Source organism: Bos indicus x Bos taurus, chromosome 14 (genome assembly GCF_003369695.1).
Source record: "Bos indicus x Bos taurus breed Angus x Brahman F1 hybrid chromosome 14, Bos_hybrid_MaternalHap_v2.0, whole genome shotgun sequence".
NCBI classification, from domain to species: domain Eukaryota; kingdom Metazoa; phylum Chordata; class Mammalia; order Artiodactyla; family Bovidae; genus Bos; species Bos indicus x Bos taurus.
Window position 1 is genome coordinate 60437147 of NC_040089.1, and position 26318 is coordinate 60463464.

Here is a 26318-nt window from a genome sequence, read left to right on the forward strand (position 1 = left end):
CTCAGCAAAAACAAGTTAGGATCTGCTCTCACTGAGCAGATTAGTTAAGTTAATCTTCTTGGGACCCACGTCATCTCTGAGCACATCACTGTGGCTGCGATGACTTCCTGCCGTGATCGGGAGCACTGAGGTAAGTAGATCAGTCCCAGAGCCTGAGGCGCCATCAGTTCCACCAAGACAAGTGTTCTGAGAATGCACGTGGAGGATTTCCCGCCAAAGAAACTCCACTGACTACCGGCAGAAGGAGGATGAGAATAGACGGCAGAACAGCGCGCGTCCACCACTCTCCACCACTTCCTTTACGAGGGCACTTGATCTTGGTGCCCTTGAAAAATCCCACATTGCTGTCTTTCCTCACACAGGGCTCCTTGGACTCCCTTCTCTCTGACTGTCCCTCTTTGGTCCCCTCTTCCTGCTCCTCCCCTGAGAATAAAGGGCTGGTCCACGATTGTCCAACCCTAACCCCTCAGCTTAACCACATGGGGGTCAGACTCAGCTTGCCATCATCTCCTCTGTGCCTTTACCTAGCTTGTTCCTTCACCTAGAAAGCCACCCCTCTCCCCACTCCTCCTCTCTCCATTCATGTCCTCTATGCTAGAGTTCAGGCTTCCCTGGTAGCTCAGCTGGTAAAGAGTCTGCTTGCAATGTAGGGTCCCCAGTTCAATTTCTGGGTCAGGAAGATCCCCTAGAGAAGGAATAGGCTACCCACTGTAGTATTCTTGGGCTTCCCTGGAGGCTCAGATGGTAAAGAATCCGCCTGCAACACGGGAGACCTGGTTTTGATCCCTGGGTTGGGAAGAGCCCCTGGAGGAGGGCATGGCAACCCACTCTAGTATTCTTAACTGGAGAATCCCCATGAACAGAGGAACCTGGTGGGCTACAGCCCATGGGGTCACAAAGAGTCAGACACGACTGAGCGACTAAGCACAGCACAACACATGCCCGAAGTCAAATACTCTTTGTGAATCTTCCATCTCTAATTTTCAAGGCAGAAATAAACTCTCCCTTTCCTCTAAACTCATATATTTACCCTCTCTCAAAAGTAGAAACTTCTGGTTTATGTAGTTATAAATTGAAATATGTATGTGTGTTACTGTTGTCTCTTAGTTCCCTGAGGGTGAGGATGTCATTTATCGTTGTTCCTCACATAATTAAGAATATTTAAAATGAAATCCAGATCAAGTGGCTCTTCCGGGCATGGGTATTTTCACTGTTGCAGAGATGTCTGTCTATCTGTTTCCCTTCCTCCCTCCTTCTGCCTCTGTCTGTGTTTTGGTACACACACATTTTTCATAAAGAGAAGAGATGAGGTGAATTTCTTTCCCCAGAGTGCCTTTTCTTATAAAGGAAAACAAATATCCCTCACCTTTAAAACTACCTCTATGAAAAGGAAACCCTCCTACACTCCATGAAAAGGAAACTCTCCTTACATTCCTACACTCGGGAGGAATGTAAACTGGTACTGTCACTATGGGGAACAGTATGGAGGCTCCTTGAAAAACTAAAAATATAGCTACCATATGACCCGGCAATCCCACTCCTGGGCATACAGCCAGAGAAAACCATAATTCAAAAAGATAGATGTACCCCAATTCATTGCAACACTATTTACAACAGCCAGGGCATGGAAGCCACCTAAACGTCCACCACAGAAAAATGGATAAAGAAGATGTGGTATATACATATATACAGTGGAATATTACTCAGCCATAAAAAAGAATGCAGCAATATGGATGGATCTAGAGATTGTCATACTGAGTGAAGTCAGAGAAAGACAAACATATGGTATCACTAATATGTGGAATCTAAAAAAAATGATACAAATGAACTCATTCAGTTCAGTTCAGTCGCTCAGTTGTGTCCGACCCTTTGTGACCCCATGAATTGCAGCACGCCAGGCCTCCCTGTCCATCACCAACTCCCGGAGTTCACTCAAACTCATGTCCATCGAGTCAGTGATGCCATCCAGCCATCTCATCCTCTGTCATCCCCTTTTCCTCCTGCCCCCAATTCCTCCCAGCATCAGAGTCTTTTCCAGTGAGTCAACTCTTCACATGAGGTGGCCAAAGTACTGGAGTTTCAGCTTTAGCATCAGTCCTTCCAATGAACACCCAGGACTGATCTCCTTTAGAATGGGACTGGTTGGATCTCCTTGCGGTCCAAGGGACTCTCAAGAGTCTTCTCCAACACCACAGTTCAAAAGCATCAATTCTTTGGCGCTCAGCCTTCTTCACAGTCCAACTCTCACATCCATATATGACCACTGGAAAAACCATAGCCTTGACTAGACAGACCTTTGTTGGCAAAGTAATGTCTCTGCTTCTTAATATGCCATCTAGGTTGGTTATAACTTTCCTTCAAAGAAGTAAGTGTCTTTTAATTTCATGGCTGCAATCACCATCTGCAGTGATTTTGGAGCTCAGAAAAATAAAGTCTGACACTGTTTCCACTGTTTTCCCCATCTATTTCCTATGAAGTGATGGTGGGAATACTAGACCACCTGACCTGCCTCTTGAGAAACCTAAATGCAGGTCAGGAAGCAACAGTTAGAACTGGACATGGAACAACAGACTGGTTCCAAATAGGAAAAGGAGTTCGTCAAGGCTGTATATTGTTACCTTGCTTATTTAACTTATATGCAGAGTACATCATGAGAAATGCTGGGCTGGAAGAAGCACAGGCTGAAATCAAGATTGCTGGGAGAAATATCAATCACCTCAGATATGCAGATGACACCACCCTTATGGCAGAAAGTGAAGAGGAACTCAAAAGCCTCTTGATGAAAGTGAAAGTGGAGAGTGAAAAAGTTGGCTTAAAGCTCAACATTCAGAAAACGAAGATCATGGCATCTGGTCCCATCACTTCATGGGAAATAGATGGGGAAACAGTGGAAACAGTGTCAGACTTTATTTTTGGGGGCTCCAGAATCCCTGCAGATGGTGATTGCAGCCATGAACTTATTAACAAAACAGAAAGTGACTCACAGAAAATAACAGAGTTACCAAAGTGGGGAGGGAGGATCAGGAGACTGGGATTAACATATACACCTATTATATATAAAACAGACAACCAAGAAGAACCTATTGTACGGCACAGGGAACTCTACTCAGTACTGTGTAATAACCTATATGGGAACAGAATCTAAAAGTGTGGATACATGTATAACACTCACTTCAATGTAGACCAGAAACTAACACAATATTGTAAATATCTTATACTCCAATAAAAGTTCATATAAATATCAGTTCAGTTCAGTTCAGTTCAGTCCCTCAGTCGTGTCCGACTCTTTGCAACCCCATGAATTGCAGCACGCCAGGCCTCCTTGTCCATCACCAACTCCCGGAGTTCACTCAGACTCACGTCCATTGAGTCAGTGATGCCATCCAGCCATCTCATCCTCTGTCATCCCCTTCTCCTCCTGCCCCCAATCCCTCCCAGCATCAGAGTCTTTTCCAGTGAGTCAACTCTTTGCATGAGGTGGCCAAAGTACTGGAGTTTCAGCTTTAGCATCATTCCTTCCAAAGAACACCCAGGGCTGATCTCCTTCAGAATGGACTGGTTGGATCTCCTTGCAGTCAAGGGACTCTCAAGAGTCTTCTCCAACACCACAGTTCAAAAGCATCAATTCTTCGGCGCTCAGCCTTCTTCACAGTCCAACTCTCACATCCATGCATGACCACAGCAAAAACCATAGCCGAACTATGACTATGACTAGACGGACCTTTGTTGGCAAAGTAATGTTTATATGAGTTAATATAAATAACTTTTATATTAAAAGAAGTACCCAATAAAAGTTCACATGAATAAACTTTTAAAAATAAATTAATAAAACTACCTTCAAGGTGTTTCCCTTCTAATGACCAAGACCAACACATACACCAGGATTCAGAGCCCAGAGTCTGAGTTGCACTGACTTTTGGTTGCAACACCATCCTTTGGGCGCAGGCCCGGCCCCGGGTTGGCTGGCGGGACTGTGGTTGGAGATGGATACGCCCCTTCTCCCCGCCCCACCCCGCCCCGCGGCCGAGTTGATAAACCTGGACGCGGGGCCCTGGGGCTGTCCCCAGTCACCGAGGAGGAGCGCGCCCCTCGCCATGGCTGCGCGGTCGCTCCTCCTGATCCGCGGGGGGTGCGTCGTCAACGACGACTCCTCGCAGGAGGCCGACGTGCTGGTGGAGGACGGCGTGGTGCAGGCGGTGGGGCGCCACGTGCTGCCGCCCGGGGACGCGCCAGCCGGGCTGCGGGTCCTCGACGCCGCCGGCAAGCTGGTCCTGCCCGGCGGCATCGACACGCACACACACATGCAGTTCCCCTTCATGGGCTCGCGCTCCGTGGACGACTTCCATCTGGGCACCAAGGTACCCGGCCCCCGCGCGCCCTTACACCCTGGACGTCCGCCCAGCTCTCGGCTGCCTCTCCGGCGGTCCCCGGACCCCGAGGAGCGCGCCGGGGCGACCCCGCAGGATGTCGGCCCCCAAGCTGAGCTCCCTTCTGGGTGGTCCTCCTCGGGGTGGCGGGGTGGGGGGGGGGTGCATCAGCTCAGCTTCGGCCGAGCCAGACACCCTTCTGATCCTCTCTTTGGATAATCTGACTCGTTTAAAGCAACCTATTCCCTCACCCTTGTTTCTCTACTCCTCTCCCCCGAACCCCTCCTTTTCGCTGGGTGTTCTGTGAAACTCCGAAATTCCTCCTTAATATCTTAGACTCTTTGTAGTCGACGCTCTCAGCCAAAACCAAATGAAAAATCCATTCACCCAGTAGTTACCGCCTTGACTCAAAAGTTAGCAGCGCACGGCAGGTGATGGTGATGAGCCCACGACATTCACAATTTTTACTGCCACCCGCCAGCCAGCAGAAAAAGTATTCATGCAAGGCCGACGAGGGTTTCCAAGAACGCTGTTGTAGAAACGGTCTCCCAGCGCTAGCTCTCCACCTGACCCCATCCCTTCTCCGACCTGCTTGCCTGGGGACATCAAATTCAGACCCTGATTCTTGGTGATTGAGCGCCTGTGGCTTTCACAGCAGGGTCGAAGGATCAGATTATAGATCTCCCCAGGTGAGGGAGGCCTGGGTTTCTCTAGACACAAAGGCCTAAAGACTCAGCCTATGAAAATAACTTAAACGAAGGAAAAAAAAAAAAAATCAGAAGATGAACAGGGCAGCTTACAGGAACCTGAAGTTAAAACTGCACGCAGCTACTTTGGCTGGAGCCTGACCTGCACCCTTCTCGAGGCTCCCGTTGGGGCTGTGGTGGGAGAGCTGGCTCCTTGGAAAATTCAAGTAGCGGTGTCCTGAAGGTCTGAGCTCTCTGTAGGGGTTCTTTCTCGTTGACTGTGCTGTGATGTGTATGAAGCAAATCCGGCCGTTAGTCCAAATACAGGCTGTGCAGTTTCAAAGCAGTTATGAGGATTTATCCATTACCCTACCGATTTCTAACAGCTTTACTCTCTCTACACCTCTCTTCCTCCACGTTCCCAATCCTCTATGATTGACCAAAATGTTTAAGAAAAAAAGAACTATCTGACCCAGGTCTGGGGCAGGCTGCTGCCGCCAACATTTGCAAAGCTTCCTCCTAGTTACTAATTATCAGGACAATGGTCAAGGTCTTTTATAGGAAAGATCAGTATCTGTTAAAGAGTATTCACTTCTCTTTTGCCAAAATGTGAAATTTGCTAAACTTCAACAACTTTATGTTGACATGTAAAATACATTTTTTTCAGATATCCAAGCAATTCACGATTGTAGAAAGTTGGGGGAAAAAAATAGAAAAGTAGAAAGAGGAACAGTATTACCCAGAATCTCTCACTCAGTGACAATGTTTTGGTTTAATGTCTTTATGATTTTCATATGCTTTATTTTACATAACTGAGGTGGTGGTGTGCATGTGTGTATAAGTGCGTGTACCTGTATATAGAAATCATGCACCCTGTTGTATTAAGTTATCATACGTGCACTTTCTGTTGTCACGGACTCACCATTCACTCGGTGCATTGCTGATGGCAGGGCATTTCATTGACACCTCCATTTATCAAATAGGGAGCTGCTGTTGCTGATCATCAGTCAGTCACCAGGCCCACTAGCATCATTCCCCTTCGTTATTTCCCTTTCTCTCATCCTAGATGAAGCAGCCAAGAAGGGTTAGGATGCTGTGGGAAAGGGACGTTCCTTCTCTCTCAAGATGATTGGTGCATGCCCAAAGATCCAGGGAGGTGGTTCGCAGTTTTCTGCATGTTCTTGTCCATTCTGGGATTCCAGTTTGGAGAGGTTTACGATTCCATTACGGTAAAGAATCCGTACAATTCTGTACTGAAAACAGTACAAACTGTTTTTCAGACAAATATAAAGGTAGAGGTACATTCTGAAAAAATACAGGGATTAAATGAACACATACATACTGAACATATAAAGTTGAATTACAGATAAGTATGTGGGAAATAAATAAATGTCATTATCTCCAAGAAAAAAAAAAAAAGAATCCGCCTGCAATGTGGGAGACCTGGGTTCGAAAGATCCCTTGAAGAAGGGAAAGGCTACCCACTCCAGTATTCTGGCCCAGAGAATGCCATGGACTGTATAGTCCATGGGGTCGCAAAGAGTCGGACATGACTGAGCGACTTGCACTTTCACTTCACTTCACACTTCCATACTTAGAAGACAGCTTTTTGTAGCATACTATTTAAAGAACTTACTGGTTGATTCTTTAGGTGTTTCTCACTTATAGAGTATAGTGAAGTTGCTCAATCATGTCCGACTCTTTGCGACCCCATGGACTGTAGCCTACCAGGCTTCTCCGTCCATGGGATTCTCCAGGCAAGAATACTGGAGTGGGTTACCATTTCCTTCTTCAGGAGATCTTCCCGACCCAGGGATCAAACCCGGGTCTCCCACATTGGAGACAGACGCTTTAACCTCTGAGCCACCAGGGAAAAACATTAAAGGAAAACATGTTTTTCATGAGCTTAGAATTGCAGCAGAAAATGATATGGTCAGAGATAAGGTCAAAGACTGAGCAAAGACTAAATGCATGTTGAACATTAAACAGTACTCACAAAAGGGCAAAGTTGCAAAAGTTTACTTTGAAATCGGTTGGTTGGATCCCAGGAGATATTCACCCTCCCACCCCCACTCCCTAAACAGATGAGACTTCATAACAGGGAACCAGACAGGTAAATAGAGATAAACATGAGCATTAAAGTATTGGCCTGAGTTCTGAAAGAAGGCCATTATGAAGTTATTTTGTCCTCTTTTCTAGAGTCTTCACGATAATTCCCAACGCAGGGTTCGTGGTTTTGGGTTTGGGGAAATAGGGACAAAGAAGTCTTTTGTAAATGCTGGTCATATTTTATACTAAACTTGAAAGACATGAGTACTGTTGAGCAGCCTTTGCTTCATCAATCTGTGCTATGTTTTAGGCACCTTGCTAAGCTGTGCTTTGTCTTCCAACAATCCCAGGTGCCAGTGTCTACCCTTTGCAATTAACGAAGCTGAAATGTAAGTCACGTGGCCATGGTTGCACACCTAGTAAGTGGCAGAGTGGTTCTTCAAATTCAGGACCGCCTGCTTTCAATACTAGGTTCTCATCCTTTCTGAAATGATGACTTTAAAAAAAAAAATCTAAGGTTTAGATTCACCAAAGTGGCAGTAGGTAGATGAAAAACCTATATAAGTAAGGGGTATGTTACTGTGAGATGTCTTTTGTCAAAGACAGAGCAAAGTCAACCTTAAGATATACAGTAGCCTTTCACCTTCCCAGTGCTGCAGGCAGTTAAGGTTGTCAAAATAAATATACACTGCAGGGAGTGGGTTTGTGAGACATTTGTACCTGCATTTATAGCCACATCATCTCTAAGGGTACAGAAATGGGTACCTTAAGTACAGAAAGCCATAAAGTAAGAATGATATATCATGCTTTCAGGAGATGGGCCCCAAAAGGTTAGACCAAAGTGTGCTTCCTGCAAGCACCAGGCTGATCATTTATAATATCTGACAAACAGAAGGGATACTGTTTGTGGTGTTCTACGTATTGATCACTAGGTTGTGATGGAGCCAAATTTAAAAACTGAAATATAGGTCAACCAAAGGTTACATATGTTGGAAATCTAATTCATGTCAGAGGTAGGTTTAAAGCTTATAATTGATTTACTTAATTACAGGTAAAAGCCTTCCATCCGATATAACTAATGGTAATGGCATTCTGCTTTAAAGAAATCACATTTCATTTTGTTATTCTGTACTAGATATACAGTAGTCTTCCAATAATTTAATATTTGTTGTGAAAGACAATGGGATTCTTTATTCAAATGGGTATTGTAAATTAGATAAACTTGAAGGAATTATGACTGCTTTTACAACATCCTGTGATAAGAAAGTGAATTAAAAGAACTCAGTCAGTTTTCAAATATATATATATTTGTATTCAGACATAGACACAGCTTGGAGTGGGTGGACTCACATTAAAAACCTGGCAGCATCAGTGGCTGGCAAAAACATCATTTTTTTTTTAATTGAGAGAATGCAGAATACCTTTTATGTGAAGGACAAAAAGTCCTCAAAATGATCAAGAGAGAAAATTATACTTTGCTCTGGAACTTTTTGGTAAAATGCCATGATGGTGATTACTTATAATAAGGGAGTGGAAGGTATATGATTAAGCACACATTTATGGTTGTATTTATAGAGCTTCCTCACCTTGTAGAAGAGCTGTGATTCAGAGAGTTTGGTTGCAAACCAAACCTCTTTTCTGTTGCCTCTCTTTTGGAGCGCCAGGATGGGTTTCAGAAGCTGTGCGGGCAAGTCAGTTCCTCTCTTGGTGTTGTCAATCCTTCCTTATCTGTAAAACAAAGCAATAATAGTGAGAACATCTTTGATTAAAAAAAAATTTTAAGTAATGAAAAATATATATTCATCATTCAGGAAAAGGCTGGAAATTATAGTCGCTTAATATATATGAGTTGAATGAAGAAACTGCTCTTTTAAAAAAAAATAAAAGGAAAATACAGAAGAGTATAAAGAAAAATATAGCTAGATCGCCTACAGTTTCAACACTTTCCTTTCAGATTTTTCTTTTCTGGGAGGGACAGATGAACTTTTTGCCTTGTACTAAATTATGCCTTTGAAATCAGCCTTATTCATGAAACCTTTCCCCAGGATCTTCACTGTTGTCAGAGAATATGATTTCTGTGTCCTGTTGTCTTGTCCAAGACTGAGTCCCAGATCTTTCTCTCTGGTCTTATATGTCTTCTGCATCAGGCTTCCATTTCTGCCCGTCTGAATATGTCCCATAAGCGCCTCAGACTTCAAGTCCTCAAATTTATCCTTCTCTTCTAGTGCTTGCCCCATTTTTCTTCCTATCTTTCCCCTACTGTTAACAACTCCACTCTCACCTTGTTCGTGTTGGACATTTTGGTGGTATCCAGCTTTTTTTGGCTTGTGTATAACAATGTAACGTAATTCATTGCTCAGATGCTTGATAATTGACGTGGAAATCACCCCACAGGGTGAAATGCCTGGGCCAGCATTGGATCCATCTTAAAAGAGTCTAACACAGACATCCAGATTGCCTTTCAGTTTATGCCCCAGTCCCCACCCACCTCTGCAGCAGCCTCCTAATTCCCGTTTCACTGCATCCTAGCTAATTGTGGATGTTGACTTTTAAAAAATTGATGCTAATTTAATAGGAAAAGCATAGAATTTCTTACTGTTTTTAAACAAGCATTTCTTTAATTGCTGGTAGCAATGGCACCCCACTCCAGTACTCTTGCCTGGAAAATTCATGGACAGAGGAGCCTGGTAGGCTGCAGTCCATGGGGTTGCTAAGAGTTGGGAACGACTGAGCGACTTCACTTTCACTTTTCACTTTCATGCATTGGAGAAGGAAATGGCAACCCACTCCAGTGTTCTTGCCTGGAGAATCCCAGGGACGGCGAAGCCTGGTGGGCTGCCGTCTCTGGGGTCGCACAGAGTCGGACATGACTGAAGCGACTTAGCAGCAGCAGCAGCAAGGATGAGCTTTGAACATTCTTGTGTTAATAACTTCCATGTTCCAGCTGTAAAAGTGTGTAATTCTATGATTTCCATCAGTGGCTATTTACTGATTACACATTTAATCTTTGTACTAATCAGAAAACAAAAATAAAACCATCTCAAAGATTAATTTGAAGCCACTCAGTATGAAGTAGGGCTTTGGCTCTATTGAGGGTGTTGTGTGTTAGGAAGCCTTTCACTGAATTTTATAGACTCTGGGACTTGCCTTCTTTCAGTTTTCATATTTGTGTTTTGCATGCTTTTCACTTCCACTTGTTTTCTCCTTCATTTATCTGGACCTCATGTCTTCAGGCTCTGACAGAGGTAGTCAGGAATCATGGTTTCCTTGATACTGCTATCAGGAAGGAAAAGTTTTCCTCTAACCACTTATGTTTAGTTTGGTGGGTAGCTCAGTCAGTAAAGAATCTGCCAGCAGTACAGGAGACCCAAGTTTGATCCCTGGGTTGGAACGATCCCCTGGAGAAGGAAACCAAGGCAAACCACTCCAGTATTCCTGCCTGGAAAATCCCACGGACAGTGGAGCCTGGTGGGCTGCAGTCCATGGAATCGCAAGAGTCAGACATGACTTAGTGACTAAAACCACCCTCTCAAAATAAACTGACAAAAGATAGATTTGAAAGAGAAAAGATAGATTTTTAAAATTCATGTACATTCAGGCCAAGTTCACAGAAAAATGTGATTCAAGAAGGCAAGTTAGAATTAGGGGCTTCCATATCACTTTGGGGCTTCCCCATGGCTTAGTGGTAAAGAATCCGTCTGCCAGTGCAGGAGACACAGGAGATGCAGTTTCGATCCCTGGGTCGGAAAGACCACCGGGAGGAGGAAGTGGCAACCCACTCGTATTCCAGCCTGAAAACCTCCATGGACAGAGGAGCATGGCCCGCTAGAGTCCAAAAGGTCACAAAGAGTCAGAAATGACTGAGCACAGGCACGCCTATCACCTTAACATGGGAAGGGCACCTATGAGAAAACAAATGGCTTTTAGGAGAGACTGACAGGCTCTTAGGAGAATAGATGGAGATACGATATTTCACGACAAGATCTATTTAGTGTGGTGCAAGCTTCTAGTCTCAGGTAGTAAGAGTCATCTTCCTGGAAGGGGATTTATGACAATTCAATTCTTTTTTGAAAGGCTCTGCTTTCAGGCAGATAAAGGAGTTCAGGGAGAAAAAAAAGGCATCTATTCTCAGATGCCTTCAGCTCAAAATGATTTTTATGCCACAATGGCATATTCTGGACCTCATCACTGCCATTTAATATGGAATAACCTTAAGTGATGGATTTTTAAAGTTCATAATTAGGTTCCATGAATTCAGGCAACAAATAGTTCTTGGAAACCCCCTAAGTGCCAGGCATTATGGTTGGGGTTATAGAGATGAAACCGTGATCTTTGTTCTCAATGGCAGACAGACTGGAGGTATATGGAGCTCTAATTTTTCCTGGCTTTGGTAATAAATTATATGCAGTGAACTTTTGGATGTGTAGGCTTAACTTGAATTTTGTGTGACTGTTTTTGAGTGAACACTTGCAATCTGGCATTTTCCCTTGTGCTTAGTAACCAGTCATAATTGCTGACATCACTGGGCTACATTTCTGATAAGTGAGCTTCAGCACCTGCCCAGAGCCTTCCCCTCAACACTGCTTTGTCCTCTTCTTTTCAGTTGTCAAGTAGCAATCGAGGAAGGACACCTAACTTTTTCTGTTACATTTCATTGCCTCCAATAGAGAAATTGTGTTACAGTGATAGTAGTCATGAGTTCTGAGTCCTGAGGATCTGTTTACCCATAAATGCTTAAAATAAAATGAAGCAAATCATAATCTTAAAAAAAAACAAACAGGAAATTATTGGAGGCATAGATATAAAAATAGACTGTAATTCTGTTTCGTTAAAAGTCCTATTTAACACTGATTAAGTAACTCAGCAATGGCCACAGGACTGGAAAAGGTCAGTTTTCATTCCAATCCCAAAGAAAGGCAATGCCAAAGAATGCTCAAACTACCACTCATCTCACACGCTAGTAAAGTAATGCTCAAAAATCTCCGAGCCAGGCTTCAGCAATATGTGAACCATGAACTTCCTGATGTTCAAGCTGGATTTAGATAAGGCAGAGGAACCAGAGATCAAATTGCCAACATCTGCTGCATCATGGAAAAAGCAAGAGAGTTCCAGAAAAACATCTATTTCTGCTTTATTGACTATGCCAAAGCCTTTGACTGTGTGGATCACAATAAACTGTGGAAAATTCTGAAAGAGATGGGAATACCAGACCACCTGATCTGCCTCTTGAGAAATTTGTATGCAGGTCAGGAAGCAACAGTTAGAACTGGACATGGAACAACAGACTGTTTCCAAATAGGAAAAGGAGTTTGTTAAGGCTGTATATTGTCACCCTGTTTATTTAACTTATATGCAGAGTACATCATGAGAAATGCTGGACTGGAAGAAACACAAGCTGGAATCAAGATTGCCAGGAGAAATATCAATCACCTCAGATATGAAGATGACACCACCCTTATGGCAGAAAGTGAAGAGGAACTCAAAAGCCTCTTGATGAAAGTGAAAGTGGAGAGTGAAAAAGTTGGCTTAAAGCTCAACATTCAGAAAACGAAGATCATGGCATCTGGTCCGGTCACTTCATGGGAAATAGATGGGGAAACAGTGGAAACAGTGTCAGACTTTATTTTTCTGGGCTCCAAAATCACTACAGATGGTGACTGCAGCCATGAAATTAAAAGGCACTTACTTATTGGAAGGAAAGTTATGACCAACCTAGATAACATATTCAAAAGCAGAGACATTACTTTGCCAACAAAGGTCCGTCTAGTCAAGGCTATGGTTTTTCCTGTGGCCATGTATGGATGTGAGAGTTGGACTGTGAAGAAGGCTGAGCGCCGAAGAATTGATGCTTTTGAACTGTGGTGTTGGAGAAGACTCTTGAGAGTCCCTTGGACTGCAAGGAGATCCAACCAGTCCATTCTGAAGGAGATCAGCCCTGGGATTTCTTTGGAAGGAATGATGCTAAAGCTGAAACTCCAGTACTTTGGCCACCTCATGCGAAGAGTTGACTCATTGGACAAGACTCTGATGCTGGGAGGGATTGGGGGCAAGAGGAGAAGGGGACGACAGAGGATGAGATGGCTGGATGGCATCACTGACTCGATGGATGTGAGTCTGAGTGAACTCCAGGAGTTGGTGATGGACAGGGAGGCCTGGCGTGCTGCGATTCATGGGGTCGCAGAGTCGGACACGACTGAGCGACTGATCTGATCTGATCTGAAGTAATAGGCTTGGGACAAAACTGAGCATTCAGCTTTCAAATGTGCTTAGAGTCTACATTCCATGTTAACATTTCATAGAAGGATCTTGAAAACAACCCAGCCAGGGCTAGCAATTTTTTTGAGAAATGGAATTGTGCATGAATATGCAATCTGCACAGCTTTCCCACTTTGCTATTGGAGAAGTGAATCATCTTAATTATTCTACCTCATAATTTCTGGGAGAAATTCATTGGTCTCTCTTCCTTTCTCCCTTAAACATTTAAAGAATATTTATGTACTATAACAGGCATGAGGCATATGGTGATGAAACTACATCAACTAAATAAAAAAAATCTCTGGAGGATGGGATAAAAGTTCCCTAAAGCAGACCAGTAGGCAGCCAGGGCTAAGATCATGGAACTGGGGACTTCCCTGACAATCCAGTGGTTAAGACTTCATCTTTCAATGCAGGGGATGCAGGTTTGATCCCTAATCAGGGAGCTAAGATTCCACATGCCTCACAGTCAAAAACCCAAAACATAAAACAGAAGCAATATTGTAACAAATTCAGTAAAGACTTTAAAAATGGTCCACATTAAAAAAAAAAAATTCTTAAGAAAAAAAGTCACTGGATTAGAGAAGGGACAAGGAGAAAAGAATGTGGGTGACTTGACTCTCTGATATGGAAAGGAACTCAGATCATGCAGAGCTTTATGAAGCTGTGTGATAACTGTTTTCCTTCATCCTAACAGTACAGGGAAGTCAATAAAAGATGGAAAGTGGCTAGCGTGACTGGGGACAAGGTGACAGTACACAAACTAACTGCTCTGGTCTCGTCAAGAGATGCAGGTAGCACTCTGAGCAGGGCTGGAAGTATGGTGACTCAGGGTGTATGTTGGGGAGGGGATACGTTTGCTGACGGATTGGATTTGGTGATACCAGGGAAGAAGAGAGGTAGACATCAAGGGTGCCTCTTGAGTCTGTGGTTTGCCCAGTTGGATGGGTGATGGTGTGATTAATATTTCACACTTGGGGAGGCAAGGAGTATGGCAAGGTACTGTGGGACATTTCTTTTAAAGTATTTTTATTTATTTTAAATTTCATTTATTTATGTTTTATTTTTGGCCTTGGTAGATCTTCGTTGCTTCATTCGGGCTTTCTCTAGTTGTGGTGCGTGGGTTCTCACTATGGTGGCTTCTCTAATTGTGGAGCACCAGCTCTAGAGTGCATGGGCTCTGTTGCCCTTCAGCATGAGGGATCTTCCAGGACCAGGGATCAAACCCATGTAACCGGTACTGGCAGGTGGACTCCCACCCACTGGACCACCAGGGAAGTCCCTGTGGAGGACGTCTTTTTACAAAGCTGGTTATGCTTCTGAAGTTAGAATATAAACTGGAATCATGAAATTTGCTTTCCTAAGTCTTAGTGACTATGAGAAAGTTGAAAATTCAGCCAAGTGTTTTTCTCCCTAAGGCTCAAATGTCCTGTTGGATTTCTTTTTGATTCATTTGGGTTGAGCAAGTCCTGTAATAAATTTTAATGAAACAAAGTCACTTATTCCAAGATGAGCTTAGAAATGAAAATTCAGCAGGCCCATAAAAGAAAACACTTGAGATGCTTTCAATAATTATTTATACTCTAATACAGTCTTAAGTAAAATCTTGTGTTATGTAATATTATAACCCTACTGTTGGTTAGAGTTTATCCCAATTTATGTTCGGTCACAGAAAGGAGATCAAACCAGTCAATCCTAAAGGAAATCAACCCTGAATATTCATTGGAAGGACTGATGCTGAAGCTGAAGCTCCAATACTTTGGCTAGCTAATGTGAATAGCCAACTCTTTGGAAAAGACCCTGATGCTGGGAAAAACTGATTGCAAAAGGAGAAGAGAGAGGCAGAGGATGAGATAGGTAGTATTGCTAACTCAATGAGATAGTATCACTAACTCAATGGACATGAATCTGAGCAAACTCCGGGAGGTGGTGAAGGACAGAGGAATCTGGTGTGCTGCAGTCCATGGGGTCTCAAAGCGTCAGACACGACTTAGAGACTGAACAATAAGGTTTGCACATAAGACAGCAAGTGCATGCTCTTCTCTCCCTAAGAGAAGGTTTTAGACAAATTAGAAGGTTTTCAAGGGAGAACAGCCAAAGTAATGAGGCGCTGAAAGAACTGATTTATGAGCCAAGATTAGAAGAGGTAAATGCATTTTGTTTGGCTAACTGACAAATAAAGGTGAAGTCAATCATCAGTAAGTACAAAGGAAACAATTAGGTTTTGTATGAAAATATGAAAGGAATTTTCTCTTTCCTGGTTTTCCCTCCCCTAAACTCTCTTTATTCTTCAAATGTTGATTCTGGCGAACATGTTGTGAAATGAATGTAAAGCAACTGATGTTAAAAGTAATTCAGTGAATACTGACAATCTACAAAGTGAGCTAGGAATGCAATGTTCTGATGAGTTGATTTGCTGGATAAAGTTAATTATCCTGTGAATAGTAGCTGTGTGGAAGCAAAAAGCATCAAGATAGAGCTTTTCCTTGTAACTCTTTCAGGAGCACATTATTTCAGTGACATTTCTCAAAATGATGAACATGACATGAGCTTAATAAAATTTCATTTCCTTTGTGAATTTACAATTCATAGTTCAATAAGATTTGTTTTGTTTTGGTATGGTCTTGGGTTTCCTAAATGGTTGATTTATTTTACCAACCTGTGCATTTCTCCAAGTAGACTCACTGATGCACTGGGACAATAGGCTGGAAACCGTCACACTGAATTGAAGACTGGGTAAGGGGACAAGGCCTGCATGGGGTTGAGGCACAGAGTAGGCAGAAGGTAAGACCTCCTGGACAAAGCTGCAGCCTCCTCCGTGTTCCCAATGAGAATTGCCAACTGTGTGACCCTGGAGAGCCATTTGACATCTCTGAGCCTCAGTATCCTCAACTGTAAAATAAGAAAAGCAATTTCTATCTCTCAGGACTGTAGCAAGGCATCATTCAATGAGTTAATGTACATAAGATGCTTAACACACAGAGAACAAGATGGCGGAGGAGTAGGTGGACGTGGAGTACATCTCTCTCCACGGATACATCAGGGATACGCCTTCAGACACAGAAGTGCATGCAGAACACCAGCTGAGAGCAGGCAGGAGTACCTGACCAGCGGAAAAGAAGATATAGGACCACACAAAACTCAGTAGGATGAAGGAACTGGGGGGGAAACAGGAGTATTAGCAGGACTGGACCTGCCCTCGGCGGGTGGGGGAACTGAAGCAGGGGTCCTATCCCCACAGCAGGGCAACTGTCTGAGTCAGAGGAGAAACATTTAAGGCTGAGAGTGAAATAGCTGATCTGTGGCAGCCTAAATGGAATGAGAATCAGACGGCTCCTGCCACAGCCATACATACCCCAGACAGGAACACTGGTCTCCCAGAAGGTGCAGCAGCTAGGAGCTGGAGGGATTGTGGAGCAATCCCAGGGTGAGGGCTGCTGTGAACTGCAGAGAGACAGGTTGAGGAGATGTGAGGGAGGAGACTGTGGTGGAAATTGCCAGTGGAGGAAACCCAGGCAGCCATGGAAGCAAGGCGATACTGCTGAGTCATGCATCAGGGGTGGAGCCACCACCATAGCCTCTCTCTTCTCACAGGCCAGCATCAGCAGCTGAACAATAGGGAGGCTGGCCCATCACATGCCTGACACACTGAGCTACAGAGAAGGACCCCACCCAGGATGCCCCTTTAAGTGCCTTAAGAGCCGATCTACAGAGTAGGACCCCAGCCAGGGAGGGGCCCTGTATGTGCCTGATACGCCAAACAACAGAGAAGGACCCCAGACTAGTTCAATTCAGTTCAGTTGCTCAGTTGTGTCCAACTCTTTGCGACCCCATGAACTGCAGCACGCCAGGCTTCCCTGTCCATCACCAACTCCCAGAACTTGCTCAAACTCATGTCCATTGAGTGAGTGATGTCATCCAACCATCTCATCTTCTCTTGTCCCCTTCTACTCCCACCTTCAATCTTTCCCGGCATCAGGGTCTTTCCTAGTGAGTCAGTTCTTCGAATCAGGTGGCCAAAGTATTGGAGCTTCAGCTTCAGCATCAGTCCTTCCAATGAATATTCGGGGTTGATTTCCTTTAGGATAGACTGGTTGGATCTCCTTGCAGTCCAAGGGACTCTCAAGAGTCTTCTCCAACACCGCAGTTCACCAGCATCAATTCTTTGGCGCTCAGCCTTCTTTATAGTCCAACTCTCACATCCATACATGACTACTGGAAAAACCATAGCTTTGACTAGATGGACCTTTGTTGGCAAAGTCATGTCTCTGCTTTTTAATATGCTATCTAGGTTGATCATAGCTTTCCTTCCAAGGAGCAAGCATCTTTTAATTTCATGGCTGCAGTCACCACCTGCAGTGATTTTGGAGCCCCAAAAAATAAAGTCTTTCACGGTTTCCATTGATTTCCCCATCTATTTGCCATGAACTGATGGGACCAGATGCCATGATCTTAGTTTTCTAAATGTTGAGTTTTAAGCCAGCTTTATCACTTTCCTCTTTCACTTTCATCAAGAGGCTCTTTAGTTCTTCTTTGCTTTCTGCCGTAAGGGTGGTGTCATCTGCATATCTGAGGTTATTGATATTTCTCCTGGCAATTTTAATTCCAGCTTGTGCTTCATCCAGCATGGCATTTCTCATGATGTACTCTGCATATAAGTTAAATAAGCAAGGTGACAATATACAGCCTTGATGTACTCCTTTCCTGATTTGGAACCAGTCTGTTGTTCCATGTCTGGTTCTAACTATTGCTTCTTGACCTGCACACAGATTTCTCAAGAGGCAGATCAGGTGGTCTGGTATTCCCAACTCTTGAAGAATTTTCCGAAGTTTGTTTTGATCCACACAGTCAAAGGCTTTGGCATAGTCAATAAGGTGGAAGTAGGTGGTTTTCTGGAACTCTCTTGCTTTTTTGATAATCCAACAGATGCTGGCAATTTGATCTCTGGTTCCTCTGCCTTTTCTAAATCCAGCTTGAACATCTGTAAGTTCACGGTTCATGTACTGTTGAAGCGTGGCTTGGAGAATTTTGAGCATTACTTTACTAGCGTGTGAGATGAGTGCAATTGTGTGGTAGTTTGACCATTCTTTGGCATTGCCTTTCTTTGGGATTGGAATGAAAACTGACCTTTTCCAGTCCTGTGGCCAGTGCTGAGTTTTCCAAATTTGCTGGCATATTGAGTGCAGCACTTTCACAGCATCATCTTTTAGGATTTGAAATAGCTCAACTGGAATTCCATCACCTCCTCTAGCTTTGTTCGTGGTGAAGTTTCCTAAGGCCCACTTGACTTTGCGTTCCAGGATGTCTGGCTCTAGGTGGGTGATCACACCATCATGGTTATCTGGGTCATGCAGATCTTTTTTGTACAGTTCTTCTGTGTATTCTTGCCACCTCTTCTTAATATCTTCTGCTTTTGTTAGGTCCATACCATTTCTGTCCTTTATTGTGCCCATCTTTGCATGAAATGTTCCCTTGGAATCTCTAATTTTCTTGAAGAGATCTCTAGTCTTTCCCATTCTCTTGTTTTCCTCTATTTCTTTGCATTGATCACTGAGGAAGGCTTTCTTATCTCTCCTTGTTACTCTTTGAACTCTGCATTCAAATGGGTATATCTTTCCTTTTCTCCTTTGCCTTTAGCTTCTTTTCTTTTCTCAGTAAGACCTCTTCAGACCACCATTTTGCCTTTTTGCATTTCTTTTTATTGGAAACGGTCTTGATCACTGCCTCCTGTACAATGTCATGAACTTCCATTCATAGTTCTTCAGACACTATCTGTCAAATCTAACCCTTTGAATCTATTTCTCACTTCCATTGTATAATCATAAGGGATTTGATTTAAGTCATACCTGAGTAGTCTGGTAGTTTTCCCTACTTTTTTCAATTTAAGTCTGAATTTTGCAATAAGGAGTTCTTCATCTGAGCCACAGTCAGCTCCCGGTCTTGTTTTTGCTGACTGTATAGAGCTTCTCCATCTTTGGCTGCAAAGAATATAATCAATCTGATTTTGGTGTTGACCATCTGGTGATGTCCATGTGTATAGTGTTCTCGTTTTGTTGGAAGAAGGTGTTTGCTATGACCAGTGCATTCTCTGGCAAAACTGTGTTAGCCTTTGCCCTGCTTCATTTTGTACTCCAAGGCCAAATTTGCCTGTTACTCGAGGTATCTCTTGACTTTCTACTTTTGCATTCCAGTCCCCTATGATGAAAAAGACACCTTTATTGCGTGTTAATTCTAAAAAGTCTTGTAGGTCTTCATAGAACCATTTGATTTCAGCTTCTTCAGCACTCCCCAGGAAAGAGAGCCCTCTAAGTGCCCTCTAAGTGAACAGGTGGAGCTACAGAGAAAAACTGACCAAAGAGGCCTGATCGCCAACTACAAGAGGCTTGAAAAAAGACTCTGATAGGGCCATAACTCCTGCAGCAGAGGCAGTCTCTGTCCCTACACACTTGATGCCGCCAGGGTCCCTGCAAGCCAAGTAGCTGCACCATCTTAACACTCAACTGTCACTGGGGCAGAGCTGCCACTGGCAAAAAATAAGTCTTGCGTCTATGCTCACAGGGTCACTTCAGTCGTGTCTGACTCTGTGACCCTGTAGACTGTGGCCTGCCAGGATTCTCTGTCAGAGAGGGGGGTCTCCAGGCAAGAATACTGGAGCATATTGGCCAGTACTGGTTGCCATTCCCTTCTAGAGCACTATATTTCCTGCTGTGCTAGCCACCAACCCCCTCAGTGCCTGTTGCTGCCAGAACCCCTGTGACACAAGCAGCTGCACCACCTCCACACCTTGCCCTCATAGGGGCAAACCCAAGCCCTCCAGGGCAGCCTCAGGAGCTAAACCCCAGGGGACGACCCACATGTAGAGGTGGAAATAGAACCTCAATTGAAACCCAGAGGTAGAAATAAAACCACAATTGAAACCCAGGGGCCGTGTGTCTAAGGAAAAAGATCTAAAATCTTCCCACCAGCTATACAAGCTGCAAATTAAGTCCACATGATCAACTAAGCAGACTCTGTCTGTGGAATATATAAAAGGCCATTGAGAGCTCCCACAAAAGAAAATGCACTAACGCTGATAGCTGTGGACATTGGAGGCAAGAACACACAGGAGTAGAACCAGATTAGAATCTGTCCCACAGCAGATCCAGAGATCAGTGCAATGTTGGAGGACATCCTAGGGAGAGATCAAGCCCTGAGCATTTGGAGTTGGAACACTGACTCCCAAGACCCTAGACTAGCAAAAGACTACCCGTCGTGAATATCAAATAGTGGGAGCTGACACAAAGGAAACCACTTGAATACAAGACCTGGCATCACCCAACCATGAGTAGCACCCTGTGCAGGATGCCTCATCTAAACAACAAACAAAACAAAGATACAATCCCAATCATCAGCAGACAGGATTACCACCTCACTCAGCCTTGCCCATCAGAGGAAAAACAAACAAAAAAACAAAAACTCAGCACAAATCTTATCCTATACAAAGCTCACACAAACCACTGGACCAACCATAGGAGAGCAGAAACCAAAAGGAAGAAAGAACTCAACTTTCTTCAAGGAAAGAATTCAACTTTCCTTGAAGCCTCAGAAAAGAGGAGACCTCAAACACAATAGCTTAAAAAAAATAATGAAAAGACAGAGAAATACTGCACAAATGAAATAACAAACTAGAAACACAGAAGTCCAAATAAATGAAGAATAAATAGGCAAACTACCTGAAAAAGAATTCAGAATAATGATAGTAAAGATGATTGAAACCTTGAAAACAAAATGGAGAAAATGTAAGAATCAATTTAAAAAGACCTAGAAGAATTAAAGAATAAACATACAAAGACAAACTACACAATTACCGATATTAAAAATACTCTAGAAGGAATCAATAGCAGAATATCTGAAGCAGAAAAATGAATTAGTGAGATGGAAAATAAAATGTTGGAAATAACTTCTGAAGAGCAGAATAAAGTAAAAAGAATGAAAAGAGTTGAGGATAGTCTCAGAGACCTCTGGGACCATATCAAACACATCAACATTCAAATTATAGGGGTTGCAAAAGAAGAAGAGAAAAAGAAAGGGTATGAGAAAATTTTTGAAGAGATTATAGTTGAAAATTTTCCCACATGGAAAAGGAAATAGTCAATCAGATCCAAGGGACACAAAGAGTCCCATACAGGATAAACCCAAGGAGAAACATGCCAAGACACATACTAATCAAACTAACAAAGACTAAACACAAAGAAAGAATATTAAAAGCAGCAAGGGAGAAGCAACAAGTAACATACAAGGGAAACCTCATACACTTAACAGCTTATCTTTCAGCAAAAACTCTGCAGGCTAGAAGGGAATGGCAGGATATATTTACAGTACTGAAAGGGAAAAATCTACCACCAAGATTACTGTACCCGGCAAGAATCTCATTCAAAATTGATGGAGAAATAAAAAGCTTTTCAGACAAGCAAAAGCTAAGAGAATTCAGTACCACCAAACCAGCTTTACAACAAATGTTAAAGGGACTTATATAGTCAAGAAATTTTCTAGTAATGTGCTCTATGTTGGTTTTATACACTCAGTTCAATAAAATGAACAGCGAAAAATAAAAAAAAAAAAAAAAAAAGAAATACAACAGAAGGAAAAAAGATCTACAAAATCAAACCCAAACAATTAAGAAAGTGGCAATAGGAACATATATACCAATAGTTACTTTAAATGTAAATGGATTAAATGCTTCAACCAAAAGACACAGACTGGCTGCTGCTGCTGCTGCTGCTAAGTCGCTTCAGTCGTGTCTGACTCTGTGCGACCCCATGGACTGTAGCCCACCAGGCTTCTCCGTCCATGGGATTCTCCAGGCAAGAACACTGGAATGGGTTGCCATTTCCTTCTCCAGTGCATGAAAGTGGAAAGTGAAAGTGAAGTCGCTCAGTCGTGTCCGACTCTTCGAGACCCCATGGACTGCAGCCCACCAGACTCCCCCGTCCCTGGGATTTTCCAGGCAAGAACACTGGAGTGGGTTGCCATTTCCTTCTCCAACAGACTGGCTGAATGGATACAAAAACAAGACCCATATATATGCTGTCTACAAGAAACCCACTTCAGACCTCAAGACACATATAGACTGAAAGTGAGAGGATGGAAAAATATATTCTATGCAAATGGGAAGCAAAAGAAAGCTGGTCTAGCAATTCTCATATCAGACAAAATAGACCTTAAAACAAAAAAGATTACAAGAGATAAGGAAGGACACTACATAATGATCAAGGGATCAATCCAAGAGGAAGACATAACAATTGTAAATATCTATGCACCCAATGGGAGAAGGCAATGGTACTCCAGTACTCTTGCCTGGAAAATCCCATGGACAGCGGAGCCTGGTGGGCTGCAGTCCATGGGGTCACCAAGAGTCAGACATGACCTAGCGACTTCACTGTCACTTTCACACATTGGAGAAGGAAATTGCAACCCACTCCAGTGTTCTTGCCTGGAGAATCCCAGGGACGGGGGAGCCTGGTGGGCTGCCGTCTCTGGGGTCGCACAGAGTTGGACACGACTGAAGTGACTTAGCAGCAGCAGCATGCACCCAATGTAGGAACACCTCCGTACATAAGACAAACACTAACAGGCATAAAAGGAGAAACTGACAGTAACACAATAATAGTAGGAGACTTTAACACCCCACTCACACCAATGAACCGATCATCAAAACAGAAAATTAATACGGAAACACAAGCCTTAAATGATACCTTAGATGAACTGGATCTCATTGATATCTTCAGGACATTCCATCCAAATGCAGAAGAATACACCTTCTTCTCAAGTGCACATGCAAAATTCTCCAGAATAGACCATATCTTGGGTCACAAATCAAACCTCAGTAAATTTAAGAAAATTGAAATCGTATCAAGCATCTTCTTGACCAGAACACTATGAGACAATTACAAGAAAAAAACTGTAAGAAGCACAAACACATGGAGATTAAACAACACATTTCTAAATAACAAACAGATTACTGAGGAAATCAAAAGGGATATCAAAAAATTTCTAGAAACAATGACAATGAAAACACAACTCAAAACCTATGGGATGCAGCAAAAGCAGTTCTAAGAGGAAAGTTTATAGCAATACAATCCTACCTCAAGAAGCAAGAAAAGCACCAAATAGACAACCTAACTTTACACCTAAAACAACTGGAAAAAGGAGAAGAACAACAAAAACCCCAAAATTAGTAGAAGGAAAGAAATCATAAAGATCCAAGCAGAAATAAATGAAAAAGAAGTGAAAGAAACAATGGTAAAGATTAATAAAACTAAAAGTTGGTTCTTTGAGATGATAAACAAAATTGACAAACCTTTAGCCAGACTCAACAAGAAAAAAAGAGAGAAGAATCAAATCAACAAAATTAGAAATGAAAAAGGAGAGGTTACAACAGACAATGCAGAAATACAAAGGATTATAAGAGATTATTATGATCAACTATATGGCAATAAAATAGATAACCTGGAAGATATGGACAGATTCTTAGAAAAGTTCAATCTTCCAAGAGTGAACCAGGAAGAAATAGAAATTATGAACAACCCAATTACAAGCACTGAAATTGAAGCTGTGATCAAAAATCTCCCCAAAAACAAAAACCAGGACCAGATGGCTTCACAAGAGAATTCTATCAAACATTTAGAGAAGCGCTAATGCCTATCCTTCTAAAACTCTTTCAAAAAATTGCAGAGGAAGGAACACTTTCAAATTCATTCTATGAGGCCACCACCTGGTTTTGATACCAAAACAAGACAAAGACAACACACAAAAAGAAAACTACAGGCCAATATTACTGATGAACATAGATGCAAAAATCCTCAACAAAATTTTAGCAAACAGAATTCAGCAACACATCAAGAAGCTCGTACACCATGATCAAGTTGGGTTTATTCCAGGGATGCAAGAATTCTTCAATATACACAAATCAATCAGTGTGATACACCATATTAACAAATTGAAAGATAAAAGCCAAATGATAATCTCAATAGATGCATAAAAAGCCTTTGACAAAATTCAGCACTCATTTATGATTAAAACTCTTCAAAAAATGGGCATAGAAGGAACCTACCTCAACATAGTAAAGTCCATGTATGATAAGCCTACAGCAAACATTATTCTCAATGGTGAAAACTGAAAGAATCCCCCCTAACGTCAGGAACAAAACAAGGGTGTCCACTCTTGCCACTATTATTCAACATAGTTCTGGGAGTCCTAGCTGTAGCAATCAGAGAAGAAAAAGAAATAAAAGGAATCCAGATTGGAAAAGAAGAAATAAAGCTCTCACTGTTTGCAGATGACATGATCCTGTACATTGAAAACTCTAAAGATAGTATCAGAAAATTACTAGAGCTAACCAGTGAATTTAGCAAAGTTGCAGGATACAAAATCAATACAGAGAAATCACTTGCATTTCTATATATTAACAATGAAAAATCAGAAAGAGAAATTAAGAAATCAGTGCCATTCACCATTGCAACAAAAGAATTAAATATCTAGGAATAAACTTACCTAAGGAGACAAAAGAACTGTACTCAGAAAATTATAAGATAATGAAAGCAATCAAAGATGACATAAACAGATGGAGAGATATTCCATGTTCCTGGGTAGGAAGAATCAACATTGTGAAAATGAATGTACTACCAAACACAATCTACAGATTTAATGTGATCCCTATCAAATTACCAATGGCATTTTTCACAGAACTAGAACAAAAAATGTCACACTTCATATGGAAACACAAAAGACCCTGAGTAGCCAAGACAATCTTGAGAAAGAAGAATGGAGCTGGAGGAATCAACCTTCCTGACTTCAGATTATACTACAAAGCTACAGTCATCAAGACTGTATGGTACTGGCACAAAAACAGAAATATAGACCAATGGAACAAGTTGGAAAGCCCAGAAATAAGCCCATGCACCTATGGGTACCTTATTTTTGAGAAAAGAGGAAAGAATATACAATGGGGGAAAACAGCCTCTTCAATAAATGGTGCTGGGAAAACTGGATAGCTACATGTGAAAGAATGAAATTAGAACACTACCTAACACCATACACAAAGATAAACTCAAAATGGATTAAAGACCTAAATGTAAGATCAGAAACTATACAACTCTTAGAGGAAAACATAGGCAGAACACTCGATGACATAAATCAAAACAAGATAATCAAAGAAAATAATAGCAAATGAAACAACTGACAAAGGATTAATTTCAAAAATATACAAGTGGCTCATACAGCTCAATACCAGAAAAACAAACAACCCAATCAAAAAGTGGGAAAAGACCTAAACAGATATTTCTCTAAAGAAGACATACAGATGGCTAACAAACACATGAAAAGATGCTCAATATCACTCATTATTAGAGAATGCAAATCAAAACTCAATGAGATATTACCTCACACCGGTCAGAATGGCCTTCATCAAAAAGTCTACAAACAATAAATGCTGCAGAGGGTGTGAAGAAAAGGGAATGGTTTTGCATTGTTAGTGGGAATGTAAATTGATACAGTCACTATGGAAGATGGTATGAAGATTCCTTAAAAAACTAGGAATAAAACCACCATATGGCCCAGCAATCCCACTCCTAGGTATCTACCCTGAGGAAACCAAAATTGAAAGAGACATATGTATCCCATTGTTCATTGCAGCACCATTTACAATAGCTAGAACATGGAAGCAACCTGGACATCCATTGGCAAATGAATGGATAAAGAAGTTGTGGTACATATACACAATGGAATACTATTCATCCATAAAAAGGAATGCATTTGAGTCAGTTCTAATGAGGCGGATGAACCTAGAGCCTATTGTACAGAGTGAAGTGAGTCAGAAAATACCATATTCTAATGCATATACACGGAATCTATAAAAATGGTACTAAAGAATTTATTTACAGGGCAGCAATGGACAAACGGACATAGAGAATAGACTTATGGA

At 42.3% G+C, this 26318-nt stretch overlaps 1 protein-coding gene across 1 annotated transcript in view; it reads left to right on the forward strand.

Moving 5' to 3' along the window:
- The first annotated feature begins 4053 nt into the window (after positions 1–4053).
- The window catches only part of DPYS (dihydropyrimidinase), a 99537-nt gene continuing 77272 nt past the window's right edge, over positions 4054–26318 (forward strand). Inside the window, exon 1 of the mRNA XM_027561340.1 lies at positions 4054–4358. Coding sequence (XP_027417141.1) covers positions 4095–4358 — 264 coding nt within the window. The 5' untranslated portion in view covers positions 4054–4094. The remainder of the gene's footprint in view (positions 4359–26318) is intronic.